At 39.9% G+C, this 15786-nt stretch overlaps 1 protein-coding gene and 1 non-coding gene across 2 annotated transcripts; one reads left to right on the forward strand and one right to left on the reverse strand.

Moving 5' to 3' along the window:
• The first annotated feature begins 2050 nt into the window (after nucleotides 1-2050).
• LOC140857626 (small nucleolar RNA R71) lies at nucleotides 2051-2157 on the forward strand. Its single transcript, XR_012141118.1, has one exon. It is a non-coding gene; the product is annotated as a small nucleolar RNA R71 (small nucleolar RNA).
• Nucleotides 2158-8277: 6120 nt separating this feature from the next.
• Nucleotides 8278-11173, reverse strand: LOC105043339 (arginine decarboxylase). The gene is given in 3 exon segments (XM_010920850.4): nucleotides 8278-8692; nucleotides 8695-10016; nucleotides 10019-11173. Coding segments are annotated over 3 exon segments (2085 nt in total). The 5' UTR covers nucleotides 10656-11173; the 3' UTR covers nucleotides 8278-8566.
• Nucleotides 11174-15786: the final 4613 nt, after the last annotated feature.

A 15786-nucleotide genomic window follows, 5' to 3' on the forward strand; every position in this document is an offset into this window, starting at 1 on the left:
TGTTGAACTATAGAAGGGCTTATTCCTTTGATATCTGCTATGGTCCAACCTATTGCTTCCTGATTTGCTTTTAGAACTGACACTAACTCCTCCTCTTGCTTGGGATCTAGGTCTGATGCAATAATTACAGGCAAAGTTTCTTTGGGTCCTAGATATGCATACTTGAGATGTTCTGGGAGGGATTTCAGTTCTAAAATGGGTGCTTCCTCTATCGATGGTTTAGGTGATGGTTTCACCATCTCAATGATTGGTTCAGTAGGAAGTGTCGATTCCTGATTAATCTGATTTTCTTTAAGTATTTCATTGATATCCTCAGACTCATGGATTAACCAGAGGTTAGACTCTAGGTCGACTTCATCATCACTAATGTCAATGGATTCATAAATACCATCTTGGACTACATTGACATCAGCATGAGAAGAGGATTCCTGTTCTAAGTTAAAAACATTAAGCTCAATGGTCATATTCCCAAAGGATAACTTCATTAGACCATTTCGACAATTGATTTCAGCATTGGCCGTAGCTAAGAATGGTCTTCCTAAAATGACAGGTATATGTCCTTTAAGATTCGCAACTGGCTCAGTCTCTAAAACAATAAAATCTACAGGGAAAATGAAATTTTCAACCTTTATCAGAACATCCTCGACCATTCCCTTAGGGATCCTGAGAGATCTATCGGCTAACTGTAATGTGATCCCAGTAGGTTGAAGTTTTTCTAATCCTAGTTGTTCATACACCGAATATGGAAGGATATTCACACTAGCTCCTAGATCTAGCAAGGCCTTTTTTATATTGGTTTCTCCAATAACACAAGAAATTGTTGGAGCTCAGGGTCCTTATATTTAATTGGCACATGGCTAGATAGGTATGAACTGACACTTGCAGCCAAAAATGCTTTCTTTGGTACATTAGTGGTCCTTTTCCTAGTGCAAAGATCTTTTAAAAATTTGGCATAAGTTGGAACCTGATGGATTATATCTAAAAGAGGAATATTAACTTGGACTTGTTTAAATACCTCTAAAATTTTGTCTAAATGTTCAGATTTATTGGATTTTAGTCTGTTTGGAAAAGGAGCTCTAGGACTTTTAAGTACTGGACTAGGTGAATTTTCAGTTTCTGGTGCTTGAGGTTGAAAGGTAGTAGTTTTAGAAGGTGACTCGGCAGATGAGTCATCTATATCATCAAGTGCAACTACCTTATTATCTATTTGTTTTCCTGATCTTAAGGTATGAATGGCATTTACACCATTAACTTGGTTTTCTTGTTGGGGTCGTGGATCATTTTGGTTCCTAGGATTTGGCTCATGTTGGCTAGGTAACCTACCATGTTCTCGTTCACTAATGGTCGAAGCCAGCTGACTTACTTGCATTTCCAGACGGGCTATAGCTTGGGTGTTATTACTTATGAGTTGACCCGTAGTTTGCATAAAGCTGGTATGTGTTTTCATCATGGCTTCTAGGCTTTTCTCTAAAGAGGTAATTTTCTTGTCATTATCATGGAAGCCTGGCGGGTTGTTCATCACTGGGTTGGACCTTAGATTTTGCTGATTGAAATTTGGATTACCTACATTAGGATTCTGGGACCATGAGAAATTCGGGTGATTCCTCCAACCTGGGTTATATGTGGGTGCATAAGGATTGTTCAATGGTCCTTGATAGGTGGCATTCACCTGTGCACACTCATTCAGTAGGAACATTCTTCTAAGACATGGTCTGGTGCATTGCACCCTTTACACATGGGTGCAGATATTTGATTTACATTGGCTGATCTCTGTAATTCTAAGGCTTCCAATCTACGTGTTAAGGTTGCAATCTTGGCCTCTGATGCTAGGGTTGGTTGAATTTGATGCATTCCTCCTCTTGAAGGTGTAGTTTTATCAGGTTCCCTAGTTGTTTCCCACTGTAAATTTTTCTCGGCTAGGTCTTCTAAGAATTGCCAAGCTTTAGTAGTTTCTTTGTCCATAAATTGGCCTTGGCACATGGACTCTAGCATGGTTCTTGAGTTTGAATCTAACCCCTCATAGATGATCTGGCATAGTCTCCAAGTTTCTATTCCATGGTGTGGGCATTGGGTCAAAAGATTCTTGAAACGATCAAAGTACTTCCAAAATGATTCACCAGCTAGTTGGTAAAATTGATTTATTTCATTCCTAATCCTAGCTGTTTTATGATGGAGAAAATACTTTTTTAAAAATGTTCTCACAAAGCCCTCCCAGATAGTGACAGAATAGTTTGGCAGACTATAAAGCCACTTCTTAGCATTGTCCTTAAGGGCAAAGTTGATTAATCTAAGTTTGACCTCATCCTCTGTTAATTGCAGTTTCATGGTTGCATATACCTCCTCAGATTCTCTAATAAATATATAAGCATCCTCTAATCCTGTGAATTTTGGAAGCATATTTATGATTTGAGGTTTGATTTCAAAATTGTTAGCTGTGGGTTGTGGCAACCTGATACAAGATGGTTGGATGGAGCCAACTGGATAACACAAATCCTTAAGGGTCATGGGTTGGATTGGTTCAGCCATTGGAACAACAGGAATTGACTCAATTCTGACTAGACGACCCGACACTCTTCTCCACACACGAGGTGTATGGTTCTCGATGTTTATATAATTTTTTTTTTTAATAAAATTTTTATGTATAAGGAAAAGAAAGAAAAGAGAAAAAGTTCTAAAGAGAAGATCCTAAGGAGTCCTAAATCTAAAGAAAAGTAACCAAATTAATTTAAATTTTAAATTTTTTTTTTTTCAAACAAGTGAATCAATAAATTAAACTCAATCTATCCTAGGGTTAACCTAAATCTAGACAGCTCAAGATGACCCTTCAAACCTTCCAAGTGGAGATTGATCAACTAGTTAGCCAGGTAAGTATAAGAGGTGGGAGGTTCACTCATCGTTGCCTTTCTAGACACCAAACGAGTTGGCCAAACCAGCAACTGAACCAATTTAACAAACCACCCTCAGGGACTTGCCTAGACACCAACTAATCAAACAACTCAAACTTGGTAGAACTCTTAGTGTTCCTTGTCCTATTGAGCTCGAATTCCTTAAGGTTGACGTCTAATTGATTTTAAGATTAAAAGTCTAGGTAATGCAATATGATGGAGATGGTTTTTGGGCTAAGGAAGGGTAATGAAATCCCCACCTTATCTTGTTAATGGGTTGATGCCCTTAGATTAATTATGAAAATGCAAATACAAATAAACAAGATGACCAAGAATGTAAAAGATTTTAATTTAGAATTTTTTTTTTTTATTTTGATATTTTACTTCACGATTATGAAATGTCTTTTGTTTTGTTTTATATTTTTTTTTTGTGATTAAGTAAATTCAAATGATTAGGTCTAAAAGCAAAAGTAATTAACTAAAAATAATAAAAAAGAAATTAGAAGCGTACCTGAGTTTTTCAGCAATCACCAACTAAATATAGAAACCTAAAGAAAAAAGAAAGAGAGTTATAACGCACGAAGAACAAATATTTGAAAATAATTTAAAACGTCAAATCCCCGGCAACGGCGTCAAAAACTTGATGTGCAAATCTTAAAATTTATAAATAAAATCGCAAGCGCACGGTGTGCAGAGTAACACGACCAGCGAGTATGGGTCGATCCCACAGAGACTTGGTTTTAAAAATGATTTTCAAATCTATGCTCAAGCGAGCTTTAACAAAAATCGAAAGTCGAAAGTTGTTTGCTAAAGACAATAAGACTAAGAATCTAGGGTTTTTGAATCCACTAGATCTAGATTAGGGAATTCTACCTAGAATTTTTCTTATTGATCCTAACGACTACTCCTCTTGTCTTTCCCAAGCATAGATTATGAAGGGACTAAGGCCCAACGATAACCCATCAAGATTCTTTACAGGGGAGTAGTAACTAGGATCCCTTAGGGTTTTCTCCTCCTATGCACTGAATCAAGCATGAACTATGAAGGGACTCTGACCCAACTGTAGTTCATCAAAAATTCTTGGCAAAAGAGGAAGAAAAAGAAACCCTAAGAAAAAGAAAGAACCCTATGTAAAATCCCTACTCATGATCTAGCTTCATCGCAAACCCTAGAAGGGATGCTTAGCTAGACATGATCTAAATCTACTTGCAAAATTTAAATACAAAAAAATAAACTACCCTAATTTCATAAATTAAACTAACCTAATTGCATAAAATTAAATTGCATAAATTAAACTATCCTAATTGCAAGAAAAATAAATTGCATAATGTAAAGAGATGAAATTGCATAAAAATAAGATTTTATATATAAAAAAAATTTATTACAAAAACTCAAAGCTCGAGGCTTGAAAAGAGAGCTAAAAACCCCACTATCTAGGGTTACAAGCTTGATCGAAAGGAAGAATACATAAAACAAGGGCCTTTGGGGGCTTTTTATAGGCATTTGGGGGTTATAAGGTTTTCAAAACTTTCGATGTGGGACTAAGAGGTTTTAGAGAGTTGTTAGGGGGGTTTATAGTACGCCGATGGATCCATGGTCCACGCGCCTGTGCTGTGGACCAGGCGGCTAATCAGATCACCAAATCAGTTGATTTTTTGATCAATTTTGATCTGATTTGACTCGGGTTTGACCCAATTGAGTCTTCTTTCTTCATTCTTCAATTCCTGAGTCAATTTAACTCCGTTTTGCATAAAATTTGCGCCGTTGGAATCCTCTTTCCTTGTTCTTTCTATTGATGATCTCTTCTTCTGCAAAATATAATAACAAGTATCAATTTCTTAATAAAGTTAGATAATTTAGATATTAATTGATACTTTTTATGTCAATTTGTGACATAAATCAGCGGGCGTCGGCGGCTGCTCCTGGAGGGCATCGGATGTGCCGTCGGTTGCTCCGCCGACGGGTGCGGCAATCGGGTTGGTTGTTGTTGAAGGTTCTTGACCGCGTCCGTCAGCACGGTCATTTGTCGCACGATCGCCGCGATCTGCGCCTCCGTGGTCACCCAAGATGCGGAGAGCTAAGTTCCACCATGGAGGGTGGAGGAGAGGCCTCTTCCCGACGGAAAGAGTGCCTCGTCGATCCGATGGCCCTCGATCGCTGAGCCCTGATTCTTGTCATTTCGAAAGGATGTTTCGAGTTTTGTGGGGGTCGTAATCCCTGTCGCCCCCCTACCTGGCGCGCCAAACCTGTTGCGGCCAATCCCCTCATCGCCTGGTCGTCGGGAACAAGCGTCTGCAAAAGAAGTCTGCACTGACCGGAGGTGACTCCGGTGGGGACCCTCCGACGGTCAAGTCAGAGAGGAGACTAGGCAACAATAGAAAAGAATCAATGAGCTCAGCGAGAGAGAGAGAAAGGGAGAGAGAGTAAGCCCAAGGGTTTCGAAAGGACCTCCTCTAGCACTGTTGCCTTCTCTGTTTTATAGTAAAGCGCGGCATGGCACCGTCATTAATGGTGCAGACAATGGGAGAGTTGTCAGATCGCCGAAGACTGTCAGAGTCATCGTGGGGCTGTCAAATCACCATGGGGATGTCAAATCACTAGGGTTGACCCCTGTCTAGGGTAGGACGACGTCCTAGGGCGGCTATGCCGCACGCCTCTGTCAGGACGGACGGCCTTCAGCAGTCGTATGGCGTTTGGAGGAGCCGACCGACCATACGCTGGCACTTGATCGTAGGATGTCGGGTGAGGACCCAGGGACACCGTCGGCTGGCGCGGCGCATCGCGGGGATTTGACGTCGGTCACCATCCCTGATGGTCAGTCTGATACGTTGCCAAAGTCGGGGGTCGGACCGTGTCGTTTGTCCAGTCGAGGATGGAGAGGGCCTTCCCGACCGACATACCTTCGGTTGGCCGGTGCAGTCGGTGCGGTCGGTAGAGTTGGACACCGGTTAGGCCGACCCGACGGTGAGTCGGCGTGAGAGTGACCGGTCAGTATATCCCAACATAACCTAATGCAATTGACATGTTAAGAGAACTGTTCTTAGTAGGTGAGATATTTTATCTCTAGATCGTATTCTTATTTTATTGTACCATCTTTGCTTGTTTTGTAATCTACCTATGGTACCCTTAAAAGCAAATAATTGAAGTCTTTGATTTTTTTTGAAATCTTTGATCATCGTCGTATAAATAAATAGAATGTCCCTTTGAATTAATTTAATTAATCTAATAATTAATCCAAATAGGAGTCCTATAAATTTTGATCTAAATACATGCCTCCTCTCCCTCTACATTAATCATTTCATTTTAAAATACTCAATTAACTCAAATAAAAGATTTTTAAGTACTTCCATTAAAGATATTAGCTTCTATGTGCTTATCTTTTTGCCATATCTCCGAGCAAACCTACATCTCTTTCTTAGAGGTAATGAACAACCCTATATGTTCCAGTTACCATGACAACCTCTCTCTTCCATCAAAAAAAATAGAGCCTCCCTCCATATTTTATCTCCCAAACAAGCCATTTTTTTTTGCACAAAATATCATACTAGGTGTAGTCAAGCAAAAGCTTATAATCGACATGAAAGATGTCAAAATCTCTAAATCAACATGAAAGATATGTTATTTTCTTTCTAAATAGAAATTTACTAAAGATGCTATGCTTTTTTGTGACTTACATATCATTTTTCTCTCATATTCGAACTTTCAATTATCTTGCTTGTGTGGCATTATGGTAATATAAAAAATCACAAATTTAGATTCTTTTCAATTTTCAATTAGACTACAGATGAATACTGGATCAATCGTGATGGTTCATGATCAATAGGACGGCCCATAATTGAGGGGGCCAAGTGGAATTGTGCACCCCACATTTTATTTGACCTCTCTATCACAAATCATCTTGTCAATCATGAATAGCCATGATGTTGATGTAAGCCATCTTTAATAAGCTCGAGGACCAGAGAGGATCCCAACTCAAAAATCATGGTCATTTGAAATCTAGTTTCCCTCATACATCATGTATAGCCTTCCTTTCTTGCTCATACTGCTCCAACTTCTAAATTGAACAACTTATCTAGAGTATCTATGCCTTTATTCATCCAATACTCCCTTGTAAAATTATCACTTTTTTCTTTTATGCGGGGGGCGGTCTATCAAAGATTGAAACATGCAAAACTTTTGGTCCCTACAAATATGATTGATCTCAATCTCCTAAAAAGCATAGATGATACAAATATTATTATTGAAGTACTTAAATAGATTGTAATATCACCGGAGGATTATAAGTAATAAGCTGTTAGCATTATTCAATGTCTAATCTAAAAACAGCCCAAAACTATCCTTTTGAAAATGTATTCTTATTGCTATGTTTCTCAAAAACAATAAAATTATAGTTAGTGAAGCAACAATAAATTAATGCCATGAAACAAATACTATAGTAAAAATTGAAAGAGAGACTGTACGAAGGAAGATTAAAATTCTTGCAACTTTTTTTTTTTTTTTTTTTCAGTACATGTAACTAATTGTTAAAACATGAAAAGCAAAGGAGGGAAAAAAAAGAAGGAACAAACCAAAGATGTTAGCGGAAGGTTTTTATGCAAATAAAGATTCAAAGAGAGATTTCAGAATAAATTTACAAGCATTTAAGATAAAATAAACTGCATATTATGGGTAAAAGATAGAGGTGATAAAAGGACAAAATATTCGTTGTAACAGCGATATCATGTCAAATTTGTAATAAATCAATGACAACCTTTATATTTTATCGATTGCTGAATATTTCATCAATTTTTGCAAATTATATCTCACACTATCTCCGTATATTTTATTCATTCCTGATTAATGATTGATTTGTTACAACAATAATGTAATATCACCATAAAATTTATTGGCGAAATATAGGGGCAAGACAACTAGGGGGCAAATAATTTCTACTTTTGTTGTATGAATCGTTCATAATGGTTCAAGAATATAATGGTCCAATATTTTTTTTAAAATATATCAAATTCTAAAGATAAATCCAATAGTACTGTACATGCAATGAAAAGTAATAAAAAAAATAAGTATAAATAAAAGAGACATGAAGGCCAAGGCAGTCAGAGATGATATAATAAGAGAGAATAATGCACAATGAACAATATCATTGAGATTTGTCTGATTCTTTGGAGACTAGTTACTAAAATTTTACTATTTCTTTGTAACTGTCTAAAATTTAATTATTTCTTTGGGACTGTAAACATAATTTACAAGATACGGAAATGGTTAAGTGGTCACCGATGAGGGTCCCAGACCTCAAAACTCAACGTGCACAAGGCAGAGGGGGAAAAATGGCTTCATCAGCGCCATCTTGTTAGGTGTCTTTTCACGTTTTGTATACTTAAATAAACACCCAAAGGAAAAGTCAAGCACTGAGAAATACCATTCCGAACATGTATCAAAGAAAAAACACGGAATAATGCCACCATCAACTTGCACGGGCTAACATTTTGGGACATCCAAACGGGAGACGTCCTTTTCTCTGTGGCCAAGAGACATAGCAAAGAACCTAATGCATACATAAAGAAGTCTTTTCCATCTTTTTTTTTTTTTTTTTGCCTGTTTGTTGACAAAGTAAAACTATTTTTTCTTCCGTTGAAAAAGTAAAACGACTTCTGACTCCTGGCTGCGGCCTCTTGCACCTTTTCTCACACCGTCAACCCCCGTATCAAGTCCCACTCCTCCACATCGTCATCCCCACGTCCATCTCCGGCCCCACCACGCTCTCCGCCGCCGCGCACCAGATAGGGCATGGAATTGAACGCCCTGGCGAGCTGGCGTCCCCCGCCGCCGCAGCCCCTCCTCCTCCGCACTCCTCCGCACGCCCCTTGAGCCCCTCGAACATCACCTCCGGCTCGTGCTGCATCGCCCTCAGCACGTCCGCGCACGACGCCCCCGGCACCGCCCGCGTCACCGCGAAGCAGTGCGGCCCCTCGCTCTGCTCCACACGCACCACGCTCGGCCCCGCGAACAGGTTGTGGGCCCCACCCAGCGCCTCCTGGTAGGCCCCACCCAGAAACATCCCCAGAAAGTACCTGCCGTCCCCTCCATCAAGCTCGTGGACCGGGAGGCTGGACCGGCCCCCGATGAACCGGTCCACCTTCCCGTCGCTGTCGCAGGTCAGGTCCTGCAGAACCGCGCTCACCCCTGGCCGCTGGTCCAGCCGGTGGATCGGCGCGATCGGGAACAGCTGGCCGATAGCCCAGAAATCGGGCAGCGACGTGAACACGGAGAGATTCACGTGGTACGCCCGGACCGGTGCGGCAGCCCCGTTCTCCTTGGCGAGCAGCTCGCATAACCCGTCCACCGCCGCCAGGTGCTCGAGGCCGAGCAGCCCGTCCTTGAACCGCTCCACGCACCGCCGCTTCAGCTGCTCCGCATACAGGAGGCACGTCTCATACTCCCCCCGCATGGCGGCCGCCGCCAGGCTACGGTAGTCTACAAGACCCTCCAGGAGATGGGCGACGTCCGGTCCGACGGGAACCGGCTCAGCCGCGCCAGAGCAGGAGGAGGAGGAGAGGACCTCGAAGACGAGGACCGAGTGGTGGGACACGAGGGCCCGCCCGCTCTCGCTGCAGATGATGGGGTGCCGCATGCGCCGCCGGTCGCACGCGTCCCGGACCGCCCGGACCACCGCGGCCGCGTACTCTTCGAGCTCGTAGCCGACCGACGCGTCGGAGCAGGCCGACCGGGTCCCGTCATAGTCGATGCCGAGGCCGCCGCCGACGTCGATGACGCGCATGGCCGCGCCGAGTCGAGCGAGCTCGCAGTAAATCTGGGCGGCCTCGCTGACGCCGTCGGCGAGGAGGGCGGTGGTGGGGATCTGCGAGCCGATGTGGAAGTGGAGGAGCTGGAGGCAGTCGAGCATCTCTAAGCGCTGAAGCCGCCGAGCCACGGAGAGTATCTGGGCCGTCGTAAGCCCGAACTTGCCCTTCTCGCCGGAGGTGGAACCGAAGTGGCCGGCGTGCTTGGTCCGGAGTTTAGCCCGGAGGCCGATCGCCGGCCGGACGCCGAGCCTCCGGCAGGCATCCACCACCGTGAGGAGCTCCTCCTCCTGCTCCAAAACAACGATGGCATTGAGGCCCAAAGCCTGGCCGTAAGGGCGAGCTCGACGTACTCCGCGTCCTTGTAGCCGTTGCAGATGAGGAAGGCCTCGGAGCTTCCTCGGAGGAGGCAGCTCATGGCGAGAAGAAGCTCCGGCTTGGATCCAGCCTCGAGACCAAAGTGGAAAGGGGCACCGGCCTCCACGATGTCCTCCACGACGTAGCGGTCTTGATTGCACTTCACCGGGTAGACACCCTGGTAACGGGAGCCATAGCCATTGGATCGGACGGCGAGGTCGAAGGCGGCGTGCAGGGACTCGAGGCGGTGGCGGAGGACGTCGGGGAAGCGGACGAGGAGGGGGGGCCGGAGGCCAAGGCCGCCGGCCGGCTTCGGGTCGATGGCCTTCCGTACGGCCTTCATCAGGTCGATCTCCTGGTGGGGGAGGGTGGCGGCGCCATGGGGCCGGACGGCGATGTTGCCGGCGGTGTTGACGGAGAAGTAGGTGGCTCCCCAGCCATCGATTTTGTAGAGCGCCGCAGAGAGGTCGGGGGACCACGGAGTGAGCTGATCGAGGGCAGACGCCGTCGCCGCCAAAGGAGCGCCGCCGGGAAGTGACTCCGGCGGGAGAGGTGATGCAGCCCAGGCGAAACCGTTGGTAGAATGCGGAAGGGCAGCATCTAAGTGGGCCGGCATCACTTTCCGATCGAAAATCAAATAAAAAATAATGGAAAAATAACAAAAAAAAAGGGGAAAAAGAAGAAAGGCAGGGGGCTAGGGTTTTATCAAGATTTCTATGAGAAGTAGGGGGCTTTGAAACCCGCCGAGGCCGGAGCCCCGGCAACCCCCCCAAAAGAAGCAGGAGAGAACCGAAAACGCGGAGAGAGACCTTAGCCCGACCCTAGAGAATCCAGTAATCCCCACGCCGGGACTTCAGAAGACGGTAAAGAGGAAAGGAGACCAAAAGCCAAAATCGGCAGAGAAAAGGAGATCCGCCGGAGATCTGGAAACCAACAGCGGCGGCGAAGAGATCAAGATCTAGGAAAGAACGAGGTCGGCCGGAAGAGAAAAGAGGAACAAGATAACGGAAAGAAAGTCGGAAGCCTAACGGCAGGAGGCGGAGGACGGAAGGAGTCGGGCGAGGGGTTTGGCTGGCGGCTAGGGACGGGGCGAGGGGTGAGGGAAGGAGAGGCTTGCGTGGAATTTAAAGCAGGGAGATGCCCTATGTTTTGATTCGCTTTTAATAATTTTATGGCCTAAAAAAAGGAATAAATTACAACAACTTTAACCCTTTTTTTTTTTCTTATCTCGATTTATCGCATGCAAATTCTCGCCTCGTCCTTCTTTCTCGGAACCCCGATCGGGTTGCCGCGTAAATCATGGGCCCACCGTTAGAACCAAGGAAGAACGATATTTTGTCGCGACAGTATCGCGATATTTTTTCGAGTTGGGTCTTTCCCTTCTTTGGTTCCCCTTGGCCTTGTCATCTGAGCCTGGGGTTACAGTTGAAGGATGATCATTACGATCAACGGAGATAATGGAGCCACGTGTTCCAGCCGTTGGATTTCTGTCCGGATTCCCAGACGAAAGAAATCGACTTAACGCGTCTTGGAGATTTTAATAGTCTCCTCCTCTCACGCCGCGTTTATCACGCGGGAAGGGAGGTTGTATCTAGGGGTGAGGTGGTTGGGTACACGTGGACCTGTGAATTGCTACATGCAAAAATATCTCATTTCCAGATTATTTTATATCAAATAAATCTACAGATTATGCCGCTTGTTTTGCCAATCTGGTAAAATAAAAATAAAAATATATGAATATATTATATTTATTTTAAAAATTTCTGCTGCAATTAATCATCCATCTTTTGCCAATTGTCCTATCTATAGGATGGCTCATCATTTAGAAATATGTGGCTCTTTGTTCTTAATGTATTCACAATTTTTAACAAATTGTATGGCAATAGCAAATGTGTGTGCGCGTGAGATGTCAAGGAAGCAAAACGTTATCTGGCTGTTATTATTAGATGAAACTTAAATATAAATGATTATGTATAAGAGACAACACGAATTTATTGGCCTATTGTCCAAAAAATAGGAGATACGTTATGTGCATAGATTGATCCAGGATACTATTGCTTTTTATTTTCCTTAAGCTATTCTTTGTCATGTTATACTCCAGGCCAACATTCAATGCATGGATACAACACTAAAAAATTTGTGCTCCAAGAATTATGATCAAATATCATAAAAAATAGACAAAATTATAGCAAAGATTTATGCATCTCAAATCATATAAAAAAAATGCATAGTTAAATCATATATATATATATATATATATATATATATATATATATATATAAAAGACTCGATCCAACTTAAAAAAATCAAAATATCAAGAAATTAAGAAATAAATAAATCAATAATAAAGAAATTACTGTGCCCAAAAAAAAAAGGAAAGAGAAAGAAAATAAATATGAATCCAAATTTTCTCGCAGATGCACTTTCCAGAAAAGAAAATAAGATATGAATCCAAATTCTATCGCCCATGTTCTTTTCGGACAACAGTTTTTTGAAGTTTCTCTTGTACAGTGTGCCATGATTTAACTAATATTCAACTACTAGATCAAGGGATAAGATAGTTTCAAAATTTTATTCTAAGATCTGATCATCATATTGAAATGACCTTGGATACATGTTCTCGAGATGTATAAGTTTCATGAGTTGAATAGTGAATTAAGACACAAGGATGATCCAAGATCACCGTCAAGTAAAATCACTCGAATGCAATCATGCATATGTAATAATTTTATCATCTCCATTCAAATTATTTTTGATACTGGATGGATCAATCTATACCAAACACTTGCTGAATCCTCTATCAAAATTAATAAAATGTTCCCAATCTAGACCAAACCCTCCTAAATTTTTGGCGTCGGTGTTAGGTGAGCATTTCTTTTTTTTTTTTTTTTTTCCTTTGTTGATAATGGTGCACCTACTTCTCAGGAGGGTGCAAATGCAACCAGAATCCAAGTACAATCCATTTGTCAACTCCATGGTACACTCAATCGGTACACCAAAAGCAAGTATAACTGTGCAATTAGTTGAGGATATCTTCAGCAGCATCTCTCAACATTAACATTAAAAACGTGAGCACAAGAGGCTTTGAATTATTGTATATTGTTGGAGACAACATCCCATGTATGTCTGTGATCCACCACCATTCACTGCTTGTGGAAAGTAAAAGCTCATCATGTTTCTCATGCTGTAAATTTATGTTATTCGGGAACTCTTCAACAACACTGAAGAATCTTAAGGCCATTCATTCAAGGATAAAAAATTTATCAAAAATATATATTTTTTTAAATAAATATTTTTAAATAATATATAGATAAAAAAATAATTTATTTATATTTTTATATATTAAAAAATAATTTAAAAATTTGTTATCCATGTTCTTTTACATTACTAGTTTTTTTGATAAGTTGTTAAAATCTATCCATATTTCTAATAATATCTTTTTATTATATACGATAGTATAATATAATATAATATAATATTATTATAATATATCATAATAATATAATATATTATTTTTTTATATATATTATTATATTATTATTATATATTATATTATATTATTTTAACATCTTGCATTAATTATCTAAAATATATTATATAATATTATTATATATAATAATATGATATAATATAATATAATGTTATCTTATTATATTATAATATATTAATTATAATAATATATTATATTATTATTACAATATATTATAGTATAATATATTATATTACATGATATATTATTATAATAATATAGTGCAATATATTATATTATATTAGTATATATTATTATATATAAATATATTAATTATTATAGTATTATAATATATTATAATAATATAGTATATTATATTATAATAATATATTATATAATATTATCAGGTTAAAGATATATTAAAAATGAATTAAAAAAATTATTTTTCTGGTTAATGAGAAAATGATCTAGCTACTTCTTAAATAGACAAGATTTTTTTTCATTTCATGAGTAAATACTATCAATAAAAAATAATTTATTTATTTAAAAAAATATAAAAATATGAATAAATTAGTTAATGAAAAATTGATTATTTTTTTTATAATATTTATCTATAAAAAAAATAAGTCTTAAAAAGATTTTAGAAAGGCCCACTCGTTTCTAAATTTTTTAAAGCTTTAACTTGCTTTTAACCTTTCATGTTTTGGAATCCAAATTCGTACATCAAGAAGTAAGGAATCCAAGCCATGAACGTGTGGCAACACCTCCCGAATCGATGACACACCTTCACTGTTTGTTTTACTTGCAACCGTGTCCACGAAGATTTTAGGTGGCTGTACGTGGATGCAAATTGCCGACCAAAACCTTAAGAGTCACGTCTCGTTGGATAACATCCATGGACTACTATTCTGTTGGACTCTATCTTGGACTGCACGAAGGCCTGGCAAAAGCTTCTCCTTTGGCAGCGTTCACGAAATTTCTCTCCTGCAGGGGGGAGTTGGCCCACGCCCACCTTCCTATTTCCTTTTTTTCTTGGGGTCTTCTCTTTTGTTCCTCATGAAACTTCTCTCCTCCGGCTGCATCTGGAGCAGGATTGACGTGTTTACTCAGCAACCTAAAGCTTCCATCCATCCATTTCAGAGGAATTTGGGTCCCATGAATGCCATTTTTCCATAAAGCCATGCTCGATCATCATGGATGTTTTTTTCTTTCTTTTGCATGGGAGGACTTAGCATGACTGACAAGAAGTCGGTCGAATTATGTCAAGTGCATGAACAAGTGACACATGCATGTGGCTACCTTTGATGCATGCATGCTTTGCACTCTTTGAAGTGCAATGATGGCGACACTAGATGACCAAATGGATGCACATTCGTTCCTTGGACGATTCCTTGCTCTCCACGAGACAACGCTATTTTGATTGTTAGATGCATGGTTTATCCATGCTAATAGTGTAGTTGCCAACCATCAACAAATACAAATCAACTCTAGAAAATTATATACATGCATAAATACGTAGATAAATAACTAAATAAAAAGGCATTCGGAGTGCTCCAACAAGGTACACAAGCTTTATGTGCCCATAGATTAATCCTTCATCTCTTAAAACAAGGAATGTAAAATGAAGACTCATGCATATGTCATCAAAGTAATTAATTAAAGAGGAGTCTAGAACATAAAAAATTTAATATATATATATAAATAAAAATAAAAAAAATAAATTAGTCATTTAAATTGTCCACGTAAGCAATATATTATCATGTATAAATATCATTTAAATCAAAATCAACCTACAATATACCGCATATCTAAACTATCATATCTAATATTTTTAAAGCATTGAATTAAAGTACGATAGTATTGAGAACTGAATTGAAGCCTGTTTATATGACTTAAATGATATTCTTAAAGTCTAATATTATTATTTTTTTGTGATAAAAATTTAATAATCGAAAGTATAAATGGATATAAAAAATTTAGATGAATATTATTTTTTTAATTATAAATATTTTTTTAAAAAATAATTTATTATGTGGTTTAAAAATCCTGAGGTGATGTAGGGACTCAAAATTAGTTATATAAAAATAATTAAAATATGCCACGTGCAATATACGTACCCCGGAAATGGATGGACTTTTTAGCACCACAGGCTCGCGCAATCATTTGAAAGTTTCTCATTAATGGTAGAGTATATCAAAAATGACTTATAGGAAATTTTAAAACATTTTGTCACAGCTCTATCCAAATCCAAAACTGCGGTAGGTGGAGGTCACGTCAT

This window comes from Elaeis guineensis, chromosome 4, assembly GCF_000442705.2.
Source record: "Elaeis guineensis isolate ETL-2024a chromosome 4, EG11, whole genome shotgun sequence".
NCBI lineage: Eukaryota > Viridiplantae > Streptophyta > Magnoliopsida > Arecales > Arecaceae > Elaeis > Elaeis guineensis.